The 23,251-nt window shown below is 41.4% G+C and overlaps 1 protein-coding gene across 1 annotated transcript in view; it reads left to right on the forward strand.

Annotated features, from left to right (window-relative positions):
• The window catches only part of tenm3 (teneurin transmembrane protein 3), a 351,882-nt gene that overhangs the window by 242,845 nt on the left and 85,786 nt on the right, over positions 1 to 23,251 (forward strand). The window contains exons 8-12 of the mRNA XM_085458328.1: positions 3,331 to 3,504; positions 4,580 to 4,644; positions 17,507 to 17,626; positions 19,927 to 20,010; positions 20,780 to 20,904. Of these exons, the coding sequence (XP_085314454.1) occupies positions 3,331 to 3,504; positions 4,580 to 4,644; positions 17,507 to 17,626; positions 19,927 to 20,010; positions 20,780 to 20,904 (568 nt within the window). The remainder of the gene's footprint in view (positions 1 to 3,330; positions 3,505 to 4,579; positions 4,645 to 17,506; positions 17,627 to 19,926; positions 20,011 to 20,779; positions 20,905 to 23,251) is intronic.

Consider the following 23,251-nt stretch of genomic DNA (forward strand, 5'->3'; position numbering starts at 1 on the left):
TGAACCTGCAGACTGAACCGAGAGACTGAACCTGCAGACTGAACCTGCAGACTGAACCTACAGACTGAACCTACAGACTGAACCTGCAGACTGAACCTAGAGACTGAACCTGCAGACTGAACCTGCAGACTGAACCTGCAGACTGAACCTACAGACTGAACCTGCAGACTGAACCTGCAGACTGAACCTGCAGACTAAACCTGCAGACTGAACCTACAGACTAGGGCTGGGCGATATATCAAAAAGTTATCGTTACCGAAATTTATGACTCTCATCGACGTCATTTTGCCCATGTCGGTAAATTCGGTATTTAAAAAAAAGAAAAGGCATGTGCAGGTTGGCGATGTTCATGTCCCTTTAAGACGCTGTGCTACGTTACAGACTTGACGGGGTGGAGTCACATGACTCTACTACCTGTAAAAAGACGAGACACGGGTGAACAAATGGAGGACGATTTAAATGTTGAAGCAGCAGCGACGGAGGTAGAGCTGGTGGAGGAGGAAGAGGAGACGCTTGTTAACAAAAAAAATGCATCATCAATCGTTTGGGAACATTTTGGATTCAACAAGGATGATATTGATCAAAAAATTGTTAAATGTAAACTCTGCAAAAAGACTGTTGCGTCAAGTCAAGGTAACACAACCAACCTCTTCCACCACCTGCAGCACAACCATGTGATTCAATTCGAAGACATAAAAAAAGCTCAAAGCGAGAAGAGAGTAGGACCAGCAAAAACGTCTTCCTCCACCAGGCAGCGGTCAATAACCGAAGCATTTGCTAGTACTCAACTATATGAGCGAACTTCAAAAAGATGGCAAGAAATCACAAATGCTATAGGCTACCACATAGCAAAAGACATGGCTCCTATTGCTACAGTGGAACGCAACGGGTTCAGACACTTCATGAAAATAATTGACAATACGAACTCCCATCACGAAAATATTTTTCAAAAACTATCATTCCCAGCATGTACAGCACAGAGAGGGAAAAGGTTGCTGCTGAATTGAGATACGTTAAGCACGTTGCAGCCACATCCGATCTCTGGTCCAGCCGTACAATGGAGCCGTATATTAGTCTCACAGTTCATTACATCGACAACAAATGGGAGCTGCGTACCAGAGTGCTCGAGACGGCCTATTTTCCATCTGATCACACGGGGGAGATGGTTGGACAGGGGTTGAGAGCGATGCTGTCTGCATGGGACATCAGTGAAGAGGACCTTGTTGCTATAACAACTGACAACGGCCCAAATATTGTGAAAGCTGTCAAGCTCAATAAATGGACACGGGTGCAATGTTTTGGGCACAGGCTGCACCTGGCAATCGGTAAGTGTGTACATCTTAATATATTTGGGTGGTGACATCTGGTGTGTTTTAAAGTGACTTTAATTCTGTGCGTCATATTCAAAATTGAAAGTATTAATGTTTGAATAATGTTTATATAGGCATAAAATACTTAAGACTGCTGAGCAGCAGTGTATCCAGAAAGTTTTTACAGAAGACTTATTGTGAGCCAGTGTTGATCATGTTGTGCTGTGAAATGTAGCAAAATACATGATTTTTAAAATGTTTTATTACTGTGCCAACCCTTTTTAACTTTGTAAATTAAAGATCCTGCCTGAAACCTGACATGGTCAATATGCTTGTGTTTCTTAGCAAGAACCTGGAGTAAACACTACTCAGGTAAACATCTACAACAGTAGTTTGATTGAACCGCTCAGGATACCAAGTCTGCTGCTGCCCTTTTTGAAGTGCCCTGTTCAAGCCCTGCCTAATTTTAACTATCAGTGTTCTATTGAAGTTTTTTGCAAACAGCACTATTTAATGTTTTTGTTTAAGAGTTTATAGTTTTCACGAGTCACATGGCAGTGCTTAGTATTTATTATCGTTTTTTCTGTGTTCAATTGACATTTGTGTTTGTGACATTATTTGTTTACAAGTTCTAGTACCTCAAGGCCTTAGCAGAGATAGGCCTTTGTCCATGACGGCATTACATTTGCACAATCATTGTTTACTTTGTGAATAGCCAATGTGAAACATATTTATTATTAAACTATTTTGTTTACAAGGGATACACATTTTTTAGAGAGCATGGTTACATATTGTATCCTACACTTTTTATTTTGTTCAGTTAATAAATCTTAACCACTAAAAGTGCTTACTACTATTGTCTTCATTTATTTTCAGTGACATTTTACAGTCCTTTAAAGTGGTAATAATATAATTGCAATGAATAGGTCTAGGGGGAATAATATTATCAAAATAACTGGAGGAACTATGCTGCCTGCCACAGCCCCATCAAATGAAGAAAACAAAAACGTTTGTTTCTTTGGCACTTGGGGTGGTTATCGTCCATTTATCGTTATCGAGGTTAACTGCTCAATTTATCGTGATATTGATTTTAGGCCATATCGCCCAGCCCTACTACAGACTGAACCTGCAGAATGAACCGCTTTCTCCCACAAGCTGTTAGAATGCTGAACTGCTGTTTAGGACATATACAGTACTACACCCAAGACTGTGTGGCAATGTTTCAACCTTAGTTTTGATTATTTGTCATTCCTACACAGTCACTTTTACCAAACTGGTATTAACCACTGGTTGCTGCTTACAGCCAGTGAGAGGCTATTTTACAGCTAGACGTCTTGGGCAGTGTGTGTGTTTGTGAGGTTGCTTAATTGACGTTTGTTTGTGTGTGTTTTTAAAGGTTTGTGTTGACCCTGAGGAAACACGCCTTTATTTTGCCTGCACTTGTTGGACAGCAAATTGAGTTTAACCCTTTAATGACCTCTATCTCATCAACATGATCAATACTTGCCATAATTTCAAAGTGCCATCGACAAAACTCTTTTTTTTGTCTAAAATTAACATTGTTGTTAACAAAAAGTTGCCAAAAACACCCAATGTATCAAATGTGATACAAAAAATATCTAATAAAAACATATCATACACAACATGATATAGCAAAACAAAGTGGATTTTGTTATAAGGGTTATTAAACATCTCAGTTCTTTGATGGGCTGGGTCTCACAGGGTTTCCAGATTATTTGTGTAAGTTTCATGACTCTAAAGTTGTCTTGGAAGGTTGTGACACTGTGTTCATGAAATCTGTATAAAGGTCTGAGACACAGTACTGAAAACAAGCTTTGCTGTAGTTCGACAGCTCAGCCACTTGATTGTGGTGTGTAATGAGACTTATTTTCACACAGTCATTTGGCGCTGTCACCAAGTGGCAACACTGTAACACAGCAGTTCATTTCCTGTGTATGTAAAGAATTTCAGTATATGTAACTGTAACTAATGTGTTCCTCCCTTTTCTCTCTCACTGTAGGCACTTCCTCTTTAAAACAGGCACAGGCACTACCCCCCTCTTCTCCACAGCTACTCCTGGCTACACTATGGCAACAGGCTCAGTGTACTCCCCTCCTACCAGGCCGTTACCTAGGAATACTCTATCCCGCTCAGCCTTCAAGTTCAAGAAATCCTCCAAGTACTGCTCATGGAGGTAAAATGAATTTTTCACCTTATTGTCCATCAGTAAGAAAGAGTACCTGCAAGCACATGCTTTGACTTTACTCAGAGTTTCAGGAGTTTGGGGAGATGCTGGCAAACAAGCTCGAGTTAGACCACTCCTGGGCCAATTTGGCTACCGGGGTATGTTCTTCAGATGAGTGGGAAAAACACACAGCACACTTTGCATCCTGTCTCTTTCAAGAACTTTCCCAGAGAGCACAGAGAGAGGCAGTTCTCCCAGATCCACACAACTGAAGTGATTTCTCTTTTGTCCTCATAGAGATCACATTTGATCAGTTTTTGGGTCACTTGATAAATTAAATCAGTATATTTGTGTCGAGAAATAAATGCAAAATATGAAACTGTGTAAAGTGCATGACAGTCATTTTATTCACAGAAAGAGAGTTCATAGATATTTTTTTGTACTTGATAAGCATCAAATTTATCTTTTTATGCTTTGCTTCAGTAGAGTAGATGTTTATTTAAGTAGAATCAAAGAAAGTGGATCTATAAAACCATCAGCACGAGTGTGGAGCTCTCAGGTTCGAGGTAAACGATTGAAACAACTACAACAGGAGTGACAAGATATGCTGAGCAGAGCATTCATGAATGCTTTCATGTGTTGAGACTTTAAAGTAGAATCTAGAGAACAGCTGACTCTGCTATTTGTTTGCCTACCACAGATTTGTGGCTTATTGTAATGCCTTGGTAACTATTTTATATCCTTTAACTCTCCTTTTGCAAGTTCCACACAAACCAGAAACACTCGGTGCAGGGCGAAACTCTGATCAGATGTTATCTTCCACAGACACAGAGATGCAGATATATTTTATCGGCAGTGTCCAATGATGCAGATAAAATGACCAATGTTAGGAAGTAGCATGAGGTATTTTGGGAGTGGTCACACAAGGCTTCAAGCTGGAGCTAACGTTTGTTTGCAAAAATAAATACAATCCCCAATAAGATGGTGGGATTGGTAATTAAAATAAATGAGTGCTTCCAAAATTACTCCAGAAAACTGTGACACGTGTTACAACCTTTGTTTCCTTTGTTTCCTTTTTTCTCAGGTGTACAGCCCTCAGTGCAGTAGGTCTGTCTGTACTGCTGTCTGTCATGCTCTGTTACTGCATCGGTAAGCTAACACACACACACACACACACACACACACACACACACCTATAATGCCACTGAATGACAAATGAAATCTTGTATTTGTGTCCACTGTTACTGTGAATTCCTGCCGTCTGTGGTCATAAAAAGCCCTTCAGTGCTTTTCTTTCTCCCCTGCAACACTTTCAAACTGTCAAAGCAATTTACTCCTTGTTAGATTGTGTGCAAGAAGGAAGAAGAGAAAAAACAGAGTCAGAGGGGAGTTTTTCTTTTTCCAAAGGTCATTGATTCCCACAATAGAACTAAAGCAATTACAGCTGAAGCTCAGACGGTCCTTGGACATGTAGATCCCTCGCCACTGGCTTTGTGGGCGGTGTGGTGTTGGTGGGTGGGGAGGGGGTCGGGGGAGGGAGGGGGGAGCGACTGTAATGTCCACATTTTGACTTTTTTCTGGAAATAGAATTACGACTTTAATCTGGTACTTTCAACTTTATTCTCAGAATGCTCGGTGATATCTGTGTTTTTATTCATGTGGCCCTGATACTACAAGGGTGGCTGTAGCTCAGGTGGCAGAGCAGGTCAGCCACTAATCAGAAGGTCGGTGGTTCGATCCCAGGCTGCCTCCGGGCTGCATGTCAAATATCCTTGGGCAAGATACTAACCCCATGTTTGCCTACTAGTGGTGGTCAGAGGGCCCAGTGGCGCCAGTGTCCAGCAGCCTCGCCTCTGTCAGTGCGCCCCAGGGCAGCTGTGGCTACAATGTAGCTGCCATCACCAGTGTGTGAATGTGTGTGTGAATGGGTGGATGACTGAATGTAGTGTAAAGCGCTTTGGGGTCCTATGGACTAGAAAAGCGCTATACAAATGCAGGCCATTTACAAGCTAACGTCATACTGAGTAACAGTTTGATTACGTTGAGTTTATTTGCTAAATGCAAGTCACATTAGGCGAGGCCCACGTTAGAGCCATTTCAGAAAAGTTGCAGTAACAGTAACCACAGTCCTGCATAGCTGAGCAGGAGTGGGTGGTAGGCAGGACCGCGCTGTGATCTGAGATACAAGGCGGAAAGAAGAACGCTTTTTAAGAAATAAATGTCATAAGGTGGGAAAATAAACTTCCTGTCTGAACTAAGGAATCGACAAAAAGTGAGTGTGAAGCCAGGGAAGACACAGTGCTGTGAAAAAGTATTTTCCCAGAGGCCTGACTTTGGAATTCTTTGCATATTCATGACACTTAAATATTTCAAGTCATGAAACAAATGTTAAAATTATATAAAGATAACCTAAGTACATACAAAAGATGTAATCTGCCTATAATATTTGAATTGAAGGGACCCTCCCGACCCTCCTTGTTAATAATGAATTAACTGTGATTGGCCACATTTCTGGGAAAGCTTAGCTTCACTCACCCTGGTCTGATTACTGCCAGAGCTGCTGACAAAGTGAAGAAGGCTTAAAGACCTCAAATACAAACATATCCTCCTGTAACATGAAGAAACTCAGAAACAGATGAGACAACGCATGGATGGATGGAGCCTACAGTAAACAACATATATACACACCAGTGAAAGAACAAAGTCAATTTTAAGTTAGAAAACTGTCAAAGTAAAACTGACATTGTGTAAGAGTGTTAGACTTTGTGTTAATAAATAACACGTGCACTATAAATTTAAAAAAACAGGTGGGTGGAATCATATTTGTCACATTCATCTTGTATCTGCCACAGAGTGAAGTTATTATTCAGTTTTATAGAGACAGGAATGATCACCTGAAGCAGGTTGAACCGGTCTGAAGGAGCTCTGTAGCCTCGGTAGTGTGGAGCGGTGCGTCTCATCAGCTGTCCATGATGGAGAGCAGTTTGGAGCTTGTTCAGTGACCTCCTGGGACTCACTGACTCTGATGGTTCCAACTTTGTGAATCAGTTTGTTGTTCCTGCTGGCGTCTCTGCACTGATGCTGCCCGGTACACAGTCTATCAATACATAGTTTATCAATACAAGTATTAGATATATTAGTCACAACTATGAAGAAACTATAAAGGAAAAACCTGAAACGTAACTACAGGAGCAGTCACCGCAACGAGACCAACCCCCAAAACAAGTTTTACAGGTGGTCCACTGACACTTTTTGCCTCCTCGAGATTGCTTTTTTTTTTTTTACTAGTTTTGCATTTGCCTACGGTCACTTTGGTAGCGTAAGGCGATACTTGGACTGATGGACTAATTCTTGTATAGTGTTTTTCTACTTTACCTGACCACTTAAAGCGCTTCATGCCTCATTCGCCCTTTCATACAAGCACTTTCTTTCTATTTAACATTCACATGCATTCACACTGCAGTGGATGCAATGGAGAGCAACATGGAGTTAGTATCTTGCCCAAGGATATTTGGCATGCAGACTGGAGCATTCAGAGATAAAAACATCAACCTTCCAATTAATAGACGACCTACCTCTTGAGCTATAGTCACCCCCTAAACCTGGACTCTAGAAATGATGTGCAGGTAGTCCAAAACCTCCAGGAAAGCACATCAATATTGACATTTTGCTACCAGCACAGTCTCAAGGGCATGGAGGAGATTTCAGGAGACAGGCAGTAACTCTAGGATAGCTGGACAGGTAACTGCACAGGTGCAGTCCTGTAGCAGAAGTATCTGCTCCTTTGTGCAACGAGGAACAGAGCCCTACAAAATAACCTCCAACTGGTGTGAATGTCTCCAACCAAAACCAAAGCTCCTGAGGAAAGCCTGAGGGTTCAGCGTCCTCTAGTGGGCTCTGTGAACACTGTCTGGCACAATGGAGGCTTACTGGCATTTGCCATAGAATAAAGGAATTGGCAGTCCCACCATGGGCACCCTGTGCCTTTTGCAGGTACACCCTGAGCACATGTTGCAAATGTGCAATGGTATGGAGAACGTTCTGCTGCCTGTAACTTCATTCAGCATGATGTTCTGGGGAGGCACAACCATGAAGGGCCACAGATGCACAGACCTCTGCAGGCTACTTAATGGCACCCTGACTTCCATCAGGTACCGGCTGTACTCCTTGGATCCATTGTCAGACCCTATGCTGGTAGAGTCGGTCCTAGGTTCTTCCTGGTGAATGACTATTTCATGTGGTGAGAGCATGCAGGCAGCTCATTGATGCCCAGGTCCAGATCCCCTGAGAGGAGAACCCTCCCCACACCCAGGATGTCATCTGTCATCTCATTCGGAGCCCTTATGCTGCACATGGGGGCCACACAAATCACTGAGTACTATTTTGTGTTACAGTGCAGTTTTCGGCTGCCAAGTTGCATAATTTTGATTTTCAGCGTGAGTATCTGTAGGTAGTACAAGGGGCAAAACAGGCTTCTATAGCTCAGCCTGCAGGGGTCACCCTGTAGCTCTCCATAAGACTTCTCTGTGGGTTTCTTCTGGCTTAAAAACAGTTAGCCCTCACAGTGAAGTCACACACACACACACACACACACACACACACACACACACACACACACACACACACGCACGCACACACACGCACACACACACACACACACACACACACACACACGCACACACACACACACACACACACACACACACACACACAACAAGAAGATTGGTGATTTATGTTTCTGTGCATTTTCATATTTCTGCGTCCCAGGTGCTATATGTTCTTTTTCCTTCTGTTTGGTTTTTATTAGATATGCAGCATTGGTACATTACATTGTGCATTTCTATTTGTGTGCTATCCTTTTATTATATTTTCTCCTAACTTCCCTTTTTCTATTCTTCCTGTCAGTTTAGCCATTGTCAATTTTCAATTCAATTATATTCATATAGCGCCAAATCACAACAACAGTCACCTCAAGATGCTTTATATTGTCAGGTAGACCCTACAATAATACATGCAGAAGAAAACCCAACAATCATATGACCCCCTATGAGCAAGCACTTTGGCAACAGTGGGAAGGAAAAACTCCCTTTTAACAGGAAGAAACCTCCAGCAGAACCAGGCTCAGGGAGGGGCGGGGCCATCTGCTGTGATTGGTTGGGGTGAGAGAAGGAAGACAGGATAAAGACATGCTGTGGAAGAGAGACAGAGATTAATAACAGATATGATTCAATGCAGAGAGGTCTGTTAACACATAGTGAGTGAAGAAGAAACACCCAGTGCATCATGGGAATCCCCGGCAGCCTACATCTATTGCAGCACAACTAAGGGAGGATTCAGGGTCACCTGGTCCAGCCCTAACTATATGCTTTAGCAAAAAGGAAAGTTTGAAGCCTAATCTTGAAAGTAGAGATAGTGTCTGTCTCCTGAATCCAAACTGGAAGCTGGTTCCACAGAAGAGGGGCCTGAAAACTGAAGGCTCTGCCTCCCATTCTACTTTTAAATACTCTAGGAACAACAAGTAGGCCTGCAGAGCGAGAGCGAAGTGCTCTAATAGGGTGATATGGTACTACAAGGTCATTAAGATAAGATGGGGCCTGATTATTTAAGACCTTGTATGTGAGGAGCAGGATTTTGAATTCTGGATTTAACAGGGAGCCAATGAAGGGAAGCCAATATATTATTACATTGTCTTATTATATGACATTATATTATACATATAATGTAGTGACTGGAAGAACACCGATAGAAATCAATCAATAAACAGATAAAAGAAAAAGAGGAGCCTCTAGATTCATAAAATCTTGGAAAAGCAAAATGTTTTTGGCACAACTGTGCATCCAGATCATAATTCTGATTGCAAATGCTGCCAAACAGAACAGGATTTAAAAAACAAAGAAACTGCCAAGAAGGCCTGACCATGCATGTACGACAGCTCAACGACAGAGCCTTGATTTCAGAGGACACGGTGATAAAGACTTAATTGGACAAGATTCAGAAGTAAACTGTAGCTTACTACGCTTCCTGAGAAATGTGCTCACACCTGCTGACATAGAGTTGTTATACATTCTGAGCACTGACCTGAGGGGATTGCTCATTTTAACCAGCTTCACATGAGCGTACAGCACTGTGACTACAACAGACCAGCAGTTAAATGTTTTCCTCTGTAAATATTCTGGACATTAGAGGTGAGACAGCGTGGCCGCTGTCACTGTGGGTGGGCTGAACTGGGCTCAGAGTGAAGCCCTGGTCTGCTTTGGGGTAGTCAGTCTTCTTCATGCTGCAGACTTTTCCACAATGAAGTTTCTATTGCACTCTTCTCATTATGTTGTCAGTTCCACAAAGGTAATATAAAATATCTAAATAATATGAAATATTTGGTAGCAGAAAGCTGCTGACACCATGTGATGGATGAATGTATAGTTTTTAGATTGAATCTACCTTTAAATCCACAAGATTGTTCTACTGGTTTTTCGCTCTCGCATGATCGTTGCCCTCGCCATTATCCTCTTACCTTATGACTCACACAGACGCCGACACATGCACATTCAGGCTGCTGTTGATTAGCCAGCACTCTCCCATGACCCTTTGCTCATGGCTCACTATGAGGGGTTGTGGGTAACAGGCTAGCACAGCAGGGCTCTAATTTAATGAGGCAGATGGTTGTCTATGTGTGTGCAGAATAACTGCATTAGTGTGTGTTGAGCGTCGTAGGAGGATCCACAGCAGGGGTTTCTCTCAATAAATGTTGCCATGTTAAATCAGTAATTGGTCCTTGACACAACTCACTGTAATATGTATTACAGTGAGAGTGCAGAAATCAGATATTCACGAATTCTTTTAAGTTCCAGACAGTAGAGACATTATAGAGGTGGAGCTTTGCTATTAGAACAATGTCATGTGTCACAATAATGTTGATCCTAGAAATAAATAGCTCTGGAAAAAAAAATTGGCTTAAGATTGTCACACAGGATATATCAACAGATTATATTAGTTGTTAACCTTTCTGTTTTTAAAGCAGCTACCTGTATTTTGTGATGAAGGTGTTGTTCAGCCTAAGGAGCTTGGAAAGAAAATCGTCTGAACTTCTGTAAGTTTTCTTGAAGGCATTTCATCCCAGAAGGTTCTTCAGTTCTAAGAGCAATTGGCTGCGAGTCCCAGATTTAAGCCCTATGGGAGTGTCCGAAAGAGGGACATGGACCCCCTATTGATCCTCTAACTCACTAAATATATGAAGTGTTAAATGTGATATGTAGTCTGAAGCAGTGACGTGGTGGCTGTAGCTCAGAAGGTAGAACAATCTGCCAGTTAGTGGTTTAGTCTTTACCTGGTCCTGTGTGAGAGTTAAAGTGTCCTTGGACATACTGAAGCTCAAAGTTGTTTGTTGGTGAGCTTGACAGACACAAAGTGCTGTTTAAGTTTGAATAAATGTGGCTTGTAAAAACAACTGCTCTGAATGTGCAATGAGACTAGAAGTGAAATAAATAATGAAAAAGATGCTAATGATACAATTGTTATAACATTGTTGTATTTATATTTTTGTGTCATAACAAATTATCCAATCAAGCTATTTAGGAGAAAACACAAACATCAAGATAAGCTGTGGATGTCAAAGTGCTTAGTAAACACAGGAAAAGACTGTTTTTACAAGGTATCACAAGTGTGATAGTGTTTTATGTGTGTCTAGATTATGAACACTAATTGGTAAATTATTAACTAGTATTAAAAAGAGTAGATGAATTCGTCGTTCTCCATTTGGAGCATGTAGATAGAGTTATTGATGGGAACTTAATGTTTGTTTGTGTGTTTTATAACTTCTGCTTTCTTTTTTATTTTTAAATGTATTTTGTTTTTCATTTTATTTATATTTGTTCAAAATAAAGCTGTCAATCAAAAATGTGAAGTGTTTTATAAATAGCACTCCATGTTCATGTGCATCATACTTATTGGAGATGAAAAGATAACTGCGATACTGTAAAAACAGTTTATGTGCCTGGCTGAGTGTGGGTTTCCTTTCAGACAGACATCTGATTATCTCTGGGCTTGATGATAGAAAAAGTATTTTGATCTGGATCAAATTAATCCCGCACTACAGATTTCCTCAGATACATAACAAATTTACAACTTTTTTATGTCTATAATTAAATCTAGAAGTCATCTTTACAGACTTTTGTTGAATTGAAAAACTGTTGCCTGTGTACTAGGATGTTTTGAATTGTTTGGCAAGTCCAACACAATGAGATGGCCAACAAGACAACGGTTACAGGTAAAGGAACCCTGAGACAGATGGAATAAAACAAAAAACTATCTGTATTTTAAAAATGAGGAAGAAAACACAAAATCCAAATAACAAAATGTTTCATAAGGGGAGAAAAAATAGCTTCAGCTAATAAATGCAAGGCACTGGGGGTAAATAAACTACCAAAATAAAACAGGAGCTAAATAACCATTAACAGGGAAAGGCATAAAATTATATAACAGAGGGGGAAAGACGCAGGAGGACTAAACCCTCTGAAACAAACAGAAACTGGAACAATGAAATAAAAGATGAAAATACAGGGCTAAGAAAAAGTGTTTGTCCCCGTCCTCAAAGAACCCAGACCAACATCAAAGTACCAGAACAACATCAAAGAACCCAGACCAACATCAAAGAACCCAGAACAACTTCAAAGTACCGAGACCAACATCAAAGAACCCAGACCAACATCAAAGAACCCAGAACAACTTCAAAGTACCAGAACAACATCAAAGAACCCAGACCAACATCAAAGTACCAGAACAACATCAAAGAACCCAGACCAACATCAAAGAACCCAGAACAACTTCAAAGTACCAGAACAACATCAAAGAACCCAGACCAACATCAAAGTACCAGAACAACATCAAAGAACCCAGACCAACATCAAAGAACCCAGAACAACTTCAAAGTACCGAGACCAACATCAAAGAACCCAGACCAACATCAAAGAACCCAGAACAACTTCAAAGTACCAGACCAACATCAAAGAACCCAGACCAACATCAAAGTACCAGAACAACATCAAAGTACCCAGACCAACATCAAAGAACCCAGACCAACATCAAAGTACCAGAACAACATCAAAGTACCCAGACCAACATCAAAGAACCCAGACCAACATCAGAGAACCCAGAACAACTTCAAAGTACCGAGACCAACATCAAAGAACCCAGAACAACATCAAAGTACCCAGACCAACATCAAAGAACCCAGACCAACATCAAAGAACCCAGAACAACTTCAAAGTACCGAGACCAACATCAAAGAACCCAGACCAACATCAGAGAACCCAGAACAACTTCAAAGTACCGAGACCAACATCAAAGAACCCAGAACAACATCAAAGAACCCAGACCAACATCAAAGTACCAGAACAACATCAAAGTACCCAGAACAACCTCAAAGAACCCAGAATAACATCAAAGTACCCAGAACAACATCAAAGTACCCAGAATAACCTCAAAGAACCCAGAACAACATCAAAGAACCCAGACCAACATCAAAGTACCAGAACAACATCAAAGTACCCAGAACAACCTCAAAGAACCCAGAATAACATCAAAGTACCCAGAACAACATCAAAGTACCCAGAATAACCTCAAAGAACCCAGAACAACATCAAAGAACCCAGACCAACATCAAAGTACCCAGAACAACCTCAAAGAACCCAGACCAACATCAAAGAACCCAGAACAACATCAAAGTACCCAGAACAACCTCAAAGAACCCAGACCAACATCAAAGAACCCAGAATAACATCAAAGAACCCAGAACAACATCAAAGTACCCAGACCAACATCAAAGAACCCAGACCAACATCAAAGAACCCAGAACAACATCAAAGTACCCAGACCAACATCAAAGAACGCAGACCAACATCAAAGAACCCAGAACAACTTCAAAGTACCGAGACCAACATCAAAGAACCCAGACCAACATCAAAGTACCCAGAACAACCTCAAAGAACCCAGACCAACATCAAAGAACCCAGACCAACATCAAAGTACCCAGAACAACCTCAAAGAACCCAGAACAACATCAAAGAACCCAGACCAACATCAAAGAACCCAGAACAACATCAAAGAACCCAGAACAACCTCAAAGAACCCAGAATAACATCAAAGAACCCAGAACAACATCAAAGAACCCAGAACAACCTCAAAGAACCCAGAATAACATCAAAGAACCCAGAATAACATCAAAGAACCCAGAACAACCTCAAAGAACCCAGAACAACATCAAAGAACCCAGACCAACATCAAAGAACCCAGAATAACATCAAAGAACCCAGAACAACCTCAAAGAACCCAGACCAACATCAAAGAACCCAGACCAACATCAAAGTACCCAGAACAACCTCAAAGAACCCAGAACAACATCAAAGAACCCAGAACAACCTCAAAGAACCCAGAATAACATCAAAGAACCCAGACCAACATCAAAGAACCCAGAACAACATCAAAGAACCCAGAATAACATCAAAGAACCCAGAACAACCTCAAAGAACCCAGAACAACATCAAAGAACCCAGAACAACATCAAAGAACCCAGAATAACATCAAAGAACCCAGAACAACCTCAAAGAACCCAGAACAACATCAAAGTACCCAGAACAACCTCAAAGAACCCAGACCAACATCAAAGAACCCAGAACAACATCAAAGAACCCAGAACAACATCAAAGAACCCAGAATAACATCAAAGAACCCAGAACAACCTCAAAGAACCCAGAACAACATCAAAGTACCCAGAACAACCTCAAAGAACCCAGACCAACATCAAAGAACCCAGACCAACATCAAAGAACCCAGAACAACATCAAAGAACCCAGAATAACATCAAAGAACCCAGAACAACCTCAAAGAACCCAGAACAACATCAAAGTACCCAGAACAACCTCAAAGAACCCAGAATAACATCAAAGAACCCAGACCAACATCAAAGAACCCAGAACAACATCAAAGAACCCAGAATAACATCAAAGAACCCAGAACAACTTCAAAGTACCGAGACCAACATCAAAGAACGCAGACCAACATCAAAGAACCCAGAACAACTTCAAAGTACCCAGACCAACATCAAAGAACCCAGAACAACATCAAAGAACCCAGAATAACATCAAAGAACCCAGAACAACCTCAAAGAACCCAGAATAACATCAAAGAACCCAGACCAACATCAAAGTACCCAGAACAACCTCAAAGAACCCAGAATAACATCAAAGAACCCAGAACAACTTCAAAGTACCGAGACCAACATCAAAGAACGCAGACCAACATCAAAGAACCCAGAACAACTTCAAAGTACCGAGACCAACATCAAAGAACCCAGACCAACATCAAAGTACCCAGAACAACCTCAAAGAACCCAGACCAACATCAAAGAACCCAGACCAACATCAAAGTACCCAGAACAACCTCAAAGAACCCAGAACAACATCAAAGAACCCAGAACAACCTCAAAGAACCCAGAATAACATCAAAGAACCCAGACCAACATCAAAGAACCCAGAACAACATCAAAGAACCCAGAATAACATCAAAGAACCCAGAACAACATCAAAGAACCCAGAACAACCTCAAAGAACCCAGAATAACATCAAAGAACCCAGAATAACATCAAAGAACCCAGAACAACCTCAAAGAACCCAGACCAACATCAAAGAACCCAGAATAACATCAAAGAACCCAGAACAACCTCAAAGAACCCAGACCAACATCAAAGAACCCAGACCAACATCAAAGTACCCAGAACAACCTCAAAGAACCCAGAACAACATCAAAGAACCCAGAACAACCTCAAAGAACCCAGAATAACATCAAAGAACCCAGACCAACATCAAAGAACCCAGAACAACATCAAAGAACCCAGAATAACATCAAAGAACCCAGAACAACCTCAAAGAACCCAGAACAACATCAAAGAACCCAGAACAACATCAAAGAACCCAGAATAACATCAAAGAACCCAGAACAACCTCAAAGAACCCAGAACAACATCAAAGTACCCAGAACAACCTCAAAGAACCCAGACCAACATCAAAGAACCCAGAACAACATCAAAGAACCCAGAACAACATCAAAGAACCCAGAATAACATCAAAGAACCCAGAACAACCTCAAAGAACCCAGAACAACATCAAAGTACCCAGAACAACCTCAAAGAACCCAGACCAACATCAAAGAACCCAGACCAACATCAAAGAACCCAGAACAACATCAAAGAACCCAGAATAACATCAAAGAACCCAGAACAACCTCAAAGAACCCAGAACAACATCAAAGTACCCAGAACAACATCAAAGAACCCAGAACAACATCAAAGTACCCAGAACAACCTCAAAGAACCCAGAATAACATCAAAGAACCCAGACCAACATCAAAGTACCCAGAACAACCTCAAAGAACCCAGAATAACATCAAAGAACCCAGACCAACATCAAAGAACACAGAATAACATCAAAGAACCCAGAACAACATCAAAGAACCCAGAACAACCTCAAAGAACCCAGAACAACATCAAAGAACCCAGACCAACATCAAAGAACCCAGAATAACATCAAAGAACCCAGAACAACCTCAAAGAACCCAGACCAACATCAAAGAACCCAGACCAACATCAAAGTACCCAGAACAACCTCAAAGAACCCAGAACAACATCAAAGAACCCAGAACAACCTCAAAGAACCCAGAATAACATCAAAGAACCCAGACCAACATCAAAGAACCCAGAACAACATCAAAGAACCCAGAATAACATCAAAGAACCCAGAACAACCTCAAAGAACCCAGAATAACATCAAAGAACCCAGAACAACATCAAAGAACCCAGAACAACCTCAAAGAACCCAGAATAACATCAAAGAACCCAGACCAACATCAAAGAACCCAGAACAACATCAAAGAACCCAGAATAACATCAAAGAACCCAGAACAACCTCAAAGAACCCAGAACAACATCAAAGAACCCAGACCAACATCAAAGTACCCAGAACAACCTCAAAGAACCCAGAATAACATCAAAGAACCCAGAACAACATCAAAGAACCCAGACCAACATCAAAGAACCCAGACCAACATCAAAGAACCGTGGCTCTCACTTGCCTCAGATAAGATATTGTTCATGATTCAAGGTTGAGATAAAGACTGGCAGAGTTCCAAAGAACAAACCTCTGCTGACTAAAGGAACACACAGACGTGTTCATGATCCACAAGACTTTTTGGAAACTATTCTGTGGAATTATGGCATAATATCTAAACATTTTGAAAGGTTTGCATCCTGTTACATGTGGTGCAAAAGGAACAGCATTCCATAAAAAGGTCAAATATGGTGGTCGTAGTATGATGGGCTGCTGTTGCTTTGCTGCTTCAGGATCTGGATGACCTGGCGTGACCTTAAACAGGCTGTTCTCATAACCCTCCAATTTTATAGAAAGACGACATGGACAACATTCCTCCGCGGGGATGTTGAAATCCATATCGCAAACACTTACTCTTCTCGCTGCCAGCAGCACAACTTATTATTGGGCAATTCTTTTTTCACACAGGGTCCATTGTTTTTCACTTAATAAATCAGATTTTCATTTAAAACTGCATGTTCAGTGTTAGTCAGGTTTGTTTGTGATCTGAAACATGTGACACGCTTGCTCATTTTGTTTCAACATAATTCTGAGGCTCCTTGTCCTGTAGGAGTGAACAACAGTTTGAGCTGAGATCTGTGATGAGCTGTGTGGTTGTGGATGTTTCTGTAGCTGGTGGATACTCGTTTCACTTTTTATCCTACTTATTTCTCAACTGAGATGTAGCAGGAGATGAGCTTGATGTCTAAAGTTGTCTGATGCTTTAACACAAACACACACCTGATGCTTGTTTATGTGTGTGTGTGTGGAGGTGAGCGAATGGTTAGACTGGTGTTCGCTTGCATATTTGAGTGTCTAATAGATTACTGCTGAACACTAAACATTTTGCCCCCCTGTTCGTCTGCTCCTCTTTGCAGCCATGCACCTGTTTGGTCTAAACTGGCAGCTTCAGGAGAGTGAGGGATACGGAGCCTTTGAAAATGGAGGTGGAGGAAGAGACACAACACCCAACACATTTATAGTGTCTACAGACAACAGTGAGTCCCTGCTTAAAGAATTTTTCCTTCCCTTTCTTTTGAAAGAGGTCAGGGTTTCTCTCCAGCCCTTTTCAGAGTCTGATGTTTGATATCACTTTGATGCTTGGCAGGCACACACACACACACACACACACACACACACTGAGTTGGACTTGAACAACACCCTTAACTGGCTTTTTGAAGATGGAGATGTAGTGACCCTGCTCTGAGTCCCTCTGGACTCGAGGCAGAAGACAGGAAATGGACGGTACAACTCAAAGCAACCAGATACAAACCAAACAGATTTTCACATCAATAACATGCTTTGTTTTTAAGTTATGCAGTCTGAAAACTTATTTTGAAGGCAGTGACTAACAGCATTGCAAAGAAACCAGAGAAGTATTGTAAAAGAAAAATGAGTGTAACAGGTAACAGAGATGTAGGACAAAAGCCACGGCTGCTGACCTCACCCTGCCAGTCACGCTTTTGTTAAATGTGCAGCTTTTCTGTTCTGTGGTTATTCTCTCTCTTTGTCTGCCTGTCAGACTCTTTTAGTTTCATGTCTTCATTTTCTCAGCTTTTCTTGCCTTTTTTTCTCAATTCGTTCTTTTCTTTTTCTCGCTGCTCATCCCTTTTGTTCACACCACAAAGCAGTGCTGAATAAAACTTAAAATGAGCGAGATAACAGCAGCACACACCGACTGTTGGAGGATGTTTACTGAAAGCTGTGAGGGCTCTGAAATCGTTGTTTGGAAACAGAGAAAGACTATAAATGTTTCCTTTCTGCTGGAAAAAGTTTGCTCCCAAACTTTAAACTTACAACAGTTTAAATATGTGCAGGGATATGAGTCGAAAACAAGTCACAGATAATGTTAAAGAAAAGAAAGAAAGAGTTAAACAGGTTTAAACGATTTAGGCAAAGAATGAGTTAAATGGCAGTGTTGGAAAGCAGATCTCCACTCCTGTGTGTTAGCTGTTATACACAGGAAGAGTGAGGAGAACTACAGAAACGTCAGGGGTGGGAGTCTTTCTCACATAAGAAATAATAGTTTGCGTCTTTGTGTTATATGCAGCATGTCATATCAGCTAATGCATAGCACAGGTAAATATTCACACTCTGCTGACACACCTGAGCCAGTGCTGGTGAACACACTCTAGCTCTACTCTCTGCAAACTACACTGCAGCTAAAGAAACACAAACAGGTGTGTGTGCCATGATTCCTTTGTGTGAAGGAACCTTTTCTCAGTATCAGTTAGTGTTAGTGTCACAGTCCACGACTGACACATTCAAGGACATTCAGTAAATCACATTGTTGCAGGTTTAAGGGCGTCTTTGCTTTAACAGTGTGGCAGTTCTGAACACAATAACATTAATAACACAACAGCCAAGTTAACTCATAATCCCGTCCATTACAGTATAATACATTCTGTCAACGTTTAGTAAGGTGTAGATTCTATAAAACATGCATCATTGACGTTTGTCCTTGTTGTTATGGCCCTCCCAGTCTTTTCTTTAATGGTTTGTGTGGTAGGTGTTCCAGGTTAACTGGTTTTTACTTTAACTGGTTAGATTTTTCTACAAATTCCACTTTCATTGTTCCAGATGTTATACCTGCAGATTATTCTTTACCCTCTTAAAAGCATGACATACACTGGAGTTTCTGTGTGAGGTATGGGGTACAGGTCAGGAGGAAGAACATGTCATCTACTAATCAAAGCAGTGGTGGTGGTTCAACTCCTGGCTGCTCGAGTCTGTGTGCCAAACATCCTTGAGCAACATATTAACCCCAAGTTGCTCTTTGTTGCGTTTCCTGTAGGCTGAATGTTGGATAGAAAGCACAGAAAAACATAGCAAAAGTGAATGAGGCAGGTTGTATAAAGCATCCAAGGTGCTTATAAAACCTGCTCTGCAAGAGTAGAAAAGAACCAGCCCAGTTACCATTTACATATATAACTGTTAACCACAGGGATCAGCCACGTAAGCGTGCCGACACTTTCTGAGGTTCAGCTTTTGTTTTCTTTCGTGACTTTGCACTCACTCAAAAGAAAACCTTAATTAACCTGTAAGAAATCTCTGAGTGTTATTATATGTTCACTTACTTACTGTTTTCAACTGACCAAACATAATCATTTCTTCTGCAGTGAATTTTCTGTAGTGAAGTACCACAACCAATGTAACCTGTCTCCAGTGTCTGTTAGCTCTCTAACAAGCACTGGTATTATCTCCGATGTCGATGATGGACAGTGTTCTTCCTACGTAGCCATGATGGTGGCTTTTAGAGCATCTCATGGATTCAGTTTGATGTGTTTTCCTTCTGCAGGTAAGATGCTTTTTCTAGAGAACAACACCATAGACACAGGAGAGGTGGATGTGGGGAGACGAGCCATACAAGATATACCTGCAGGTGAGCTGTGTACACAAATGCACCTGTGTCGGGATCTGCTGTGATTAATACTCTGTAAACTCAGTGTAACATTTCCAACACCCCACACCAGTTTGTAGGATTGTTACGTCGTGTAGTGGAATCTTTCTGTGTTTCACCTCCATGTTTCTGTTAATCAGTTATATCAGTGATGGCAGAGATTCTAACAATTCAGTGGAGTGTGTTACTTAAATCTACTACAAAGAGGAACGTAATCATATTATAATAACTACACTTGCAAACAAGGCAGCACAGTGGCGATTAGCACTGTTACACACAGCAACAAGGTCCTGAGTTCAATACCCCCACCTGCCCGGGGCCTTTGCGTGGGTTCTCTGGCTTCACAGTCCAAAGACTTTCATTATCTAAATTGTGAGGATGAGTTATAAATATTCCACATGTGAGGAACTCTGCATCTGTAGCACTGTGAATGAAATCACTAGTTTTGTTTACTGGTTTTCACTTCTGACATTATTTTCGAGTGTGTCACAGTAATAAGCCTTAAAGGTTAAACGGCTTTCTTGAAATGAATTCCTTTGCCACATATTTATGAATAAGACGCAGTAGTAACTTGTTGTGCTACAACACCACACGCAGTTGCAGGAAACAGAAGTCGATGGGAAATGAATACCAAATCACACTGTTTTTATAAAGACAATTAACACTGAGAAGGCGGCATTTCTGAAAGTCAGTTGGGGAGTGTTAATATTTAAATCACTGACGTTAATGTTGTTCTGTTTCTTTATTCAAGGTGTGTTTTGGAGGTCCCAGCTGTATATCGACCAACCACAGTTCCTGAAATTCAACATTTCCGTCCAGAGAGATGCTCTTGTTGGTGTGTATGGACGCAAAGGCCTACCACCTTCACATACACAGGTAACACGGGAATGCAAATGTTACCAGGACTACTTTAGAACTACTGCACCAACATATTGGAGAGTGGAAAAAGTGCATGAAGTGATATTTTCACCATTTGAAGTACTAATGAAGTCATGTCTAGCTTTAATCATTGATTCAAACAGCAGTGATAGAAAATGACACCTGAGTGATTTTCACGTTGTCGTGCGATGACATAGGTTCAAGTTTTTGCCATTTGGCAGTCAGCATTGACTTTTAAGAGACTGCTAATATATCCTCTGTGCCTCTGTGTCCATCCTTTCATTGTTAATAACATTCAGGGCTCTAGAGTGCGACCAAATATTTCAATGGTGCGACTAAAAAAAAAAAATTGGTAGCAGCAGTGCAACCAGCTGTTCCAGTAAAAAAAAAAAAAGTCTCTGAAAGTCCGTGTGGTCAACAACTGACACACATCATGCCCCTGTCATGTGTCCCAATCAGACATAGTCGTGGGGCGACCGTGGCTCAGGGGGTTGGGAAGCGTATCTGTAACCGGAAGGTCGCCGGTTCGATCCCCGGGCTCTCTTTCCTGGTCGTTGTGTCCTTGGGCAAGACACTTTACCCTACCGCCTACTGGTGTTGGCCAGAGGGGCCGATGGTGTGATATGGCAGCCTCGCTTCTGTCAGTCTGCCCCAGGGCAGCTGTGGCTACAACTGTAGCTGCCTCCACCAGTGTGTGAATGTGAGAGAGAATGAATAGTGGCATTGTAAAGCGCTTTGGGTTCCTTGAAAAGCGCTATATAAATCCAATCCATTATTATAGTCAGGGGCGGGACCTCTATGATATGAGAGAGAGGTGAGTAGCTTGAATAAAGCGATATCGATTCATTAAATCCTGAATCGACTTTTAAATATAAACTTATTTTGCCAGAAACGCCAGAATCTCAGGTTAAAGCTCACAAAACTATTTCAACAACCATCATGAGAGCAGGTAACGGACTCCACACAAAGACGTAAACACAGAGCGGACCTCCATGCATCAGAATCAGCTTTCTGTTTCGCGGCTTTCTCACCCGACGGCCCGTACACGGACACGCCGTCGGGGCTGAAAGCCGACAGCTCGCTGACTCTGATGCGTCCGGTCCGCGCTTTGTGTTTACGGCTTTTTTGCGCGAGATTCTGATGCTGCAGGTTTTGTCTCTTTCCAACCAAAATTCACTGAACCAGCAGCAAAAGAAGATCCAAACTACGCTTCACATAAACCTCGTCATGAATTCCCTCTGACTTCTGCTGTTTTGCACTTCATGCACAGCTCTCTCTCTCTCTCTCTCTCTCTGTACTTCCCGTCTCAGATCTCTGTTTTCGGCATCATTCATGTGCTTATTACCCATCAGTCTACCGTTGTTTTAAAATGATGCAAAATTGCAGAATAGTTTTAAGTTTATCTGCAATAAAAAGCCAGGCCAGGAAAGTCTCCTTCATGTTTTTTTCTCTTTTATCCTCAGTTACTTTGACACAAACGCATCTGCTGTGATGTTCACACCTCTGATGAAGTCTCATGTGTATCAGTACTGATAAATGATCAGAATTATAATATTTCTGACTGTCTGAGGCAAAATTGAATCGAATCAGGACCTTGTGAATCGGGGTCGAATGGATTGTAGAAATCAGTGATGATACCCAGCCCTAGTGAGCCGTAGTGAGCAGCCTAGGCCTGACAGAAGTGGCTGCGATAGCACTGCCCAAGTGGCTCCTCCCCCAAACAGGCCGTCAGAGGAGCCGATGTGATGATTGAGTTTAACATTGTCTGCAATATTGCCAAAGAGTGCCAACGCACTTTAAGCACAAGCACCCATTCAGTAACTTGTCTTTCTTCTAGAAATGCACTCCAAATAAAGAACTTTGTGTTGACAAGATTGTTAGTAAATCATTTACAAATCAATTTTGTCTGCATAGACAGCAATTTCCCCCAAAAGTGCACATGTAGAACTGCTGTGTTAAGCGATGTGGTTGAAAACTTTGGGTGCGCCTAAGAAAAAAAGTTAGGCATAGCAGTGCAACCGTGGCAACAAGTTAGTGTAGTGCCCTGACATTATTTTCCAGCATCTGCGTGACTCATTTGTAAAAAACAAAAACAAAGCAACATTTTTTGAACAAAACAAAACAAAGTTCGGCTGAATGTTTTCGGTATTGCTGCGTCTCTGGTCTTTCTGAAGCTCTTTCACAGTTGCTGCTTCTTTGCTCATTTTTCCAGTGAATTTTCCTCTATTGGTCAAACGTATCTAAAGTCAGAGAAGGAAGCTGACTCAATGGGATGTGACCTTAAGTAAGTTTTAGCCCACTAAAGACTATTACTAATTATTAATTAATAAGTAATCATCTGGGA

Source organism: Copadichromis virginalis, linkage group LG6, assembly GCF_057382275.1.
Source record: "Copadichromis virginalis isolate Kocher_CV1m ecotype Utaka linkage group LG6, C_Virginalis_male_GT1.1, whole genome shotgun sequence".
NCBI lineage: Eukaryota > Metazoa > Chordata > Actinopteri > Cichliformes > Cichlidae > Copadichromis > Copadichromis virginalis.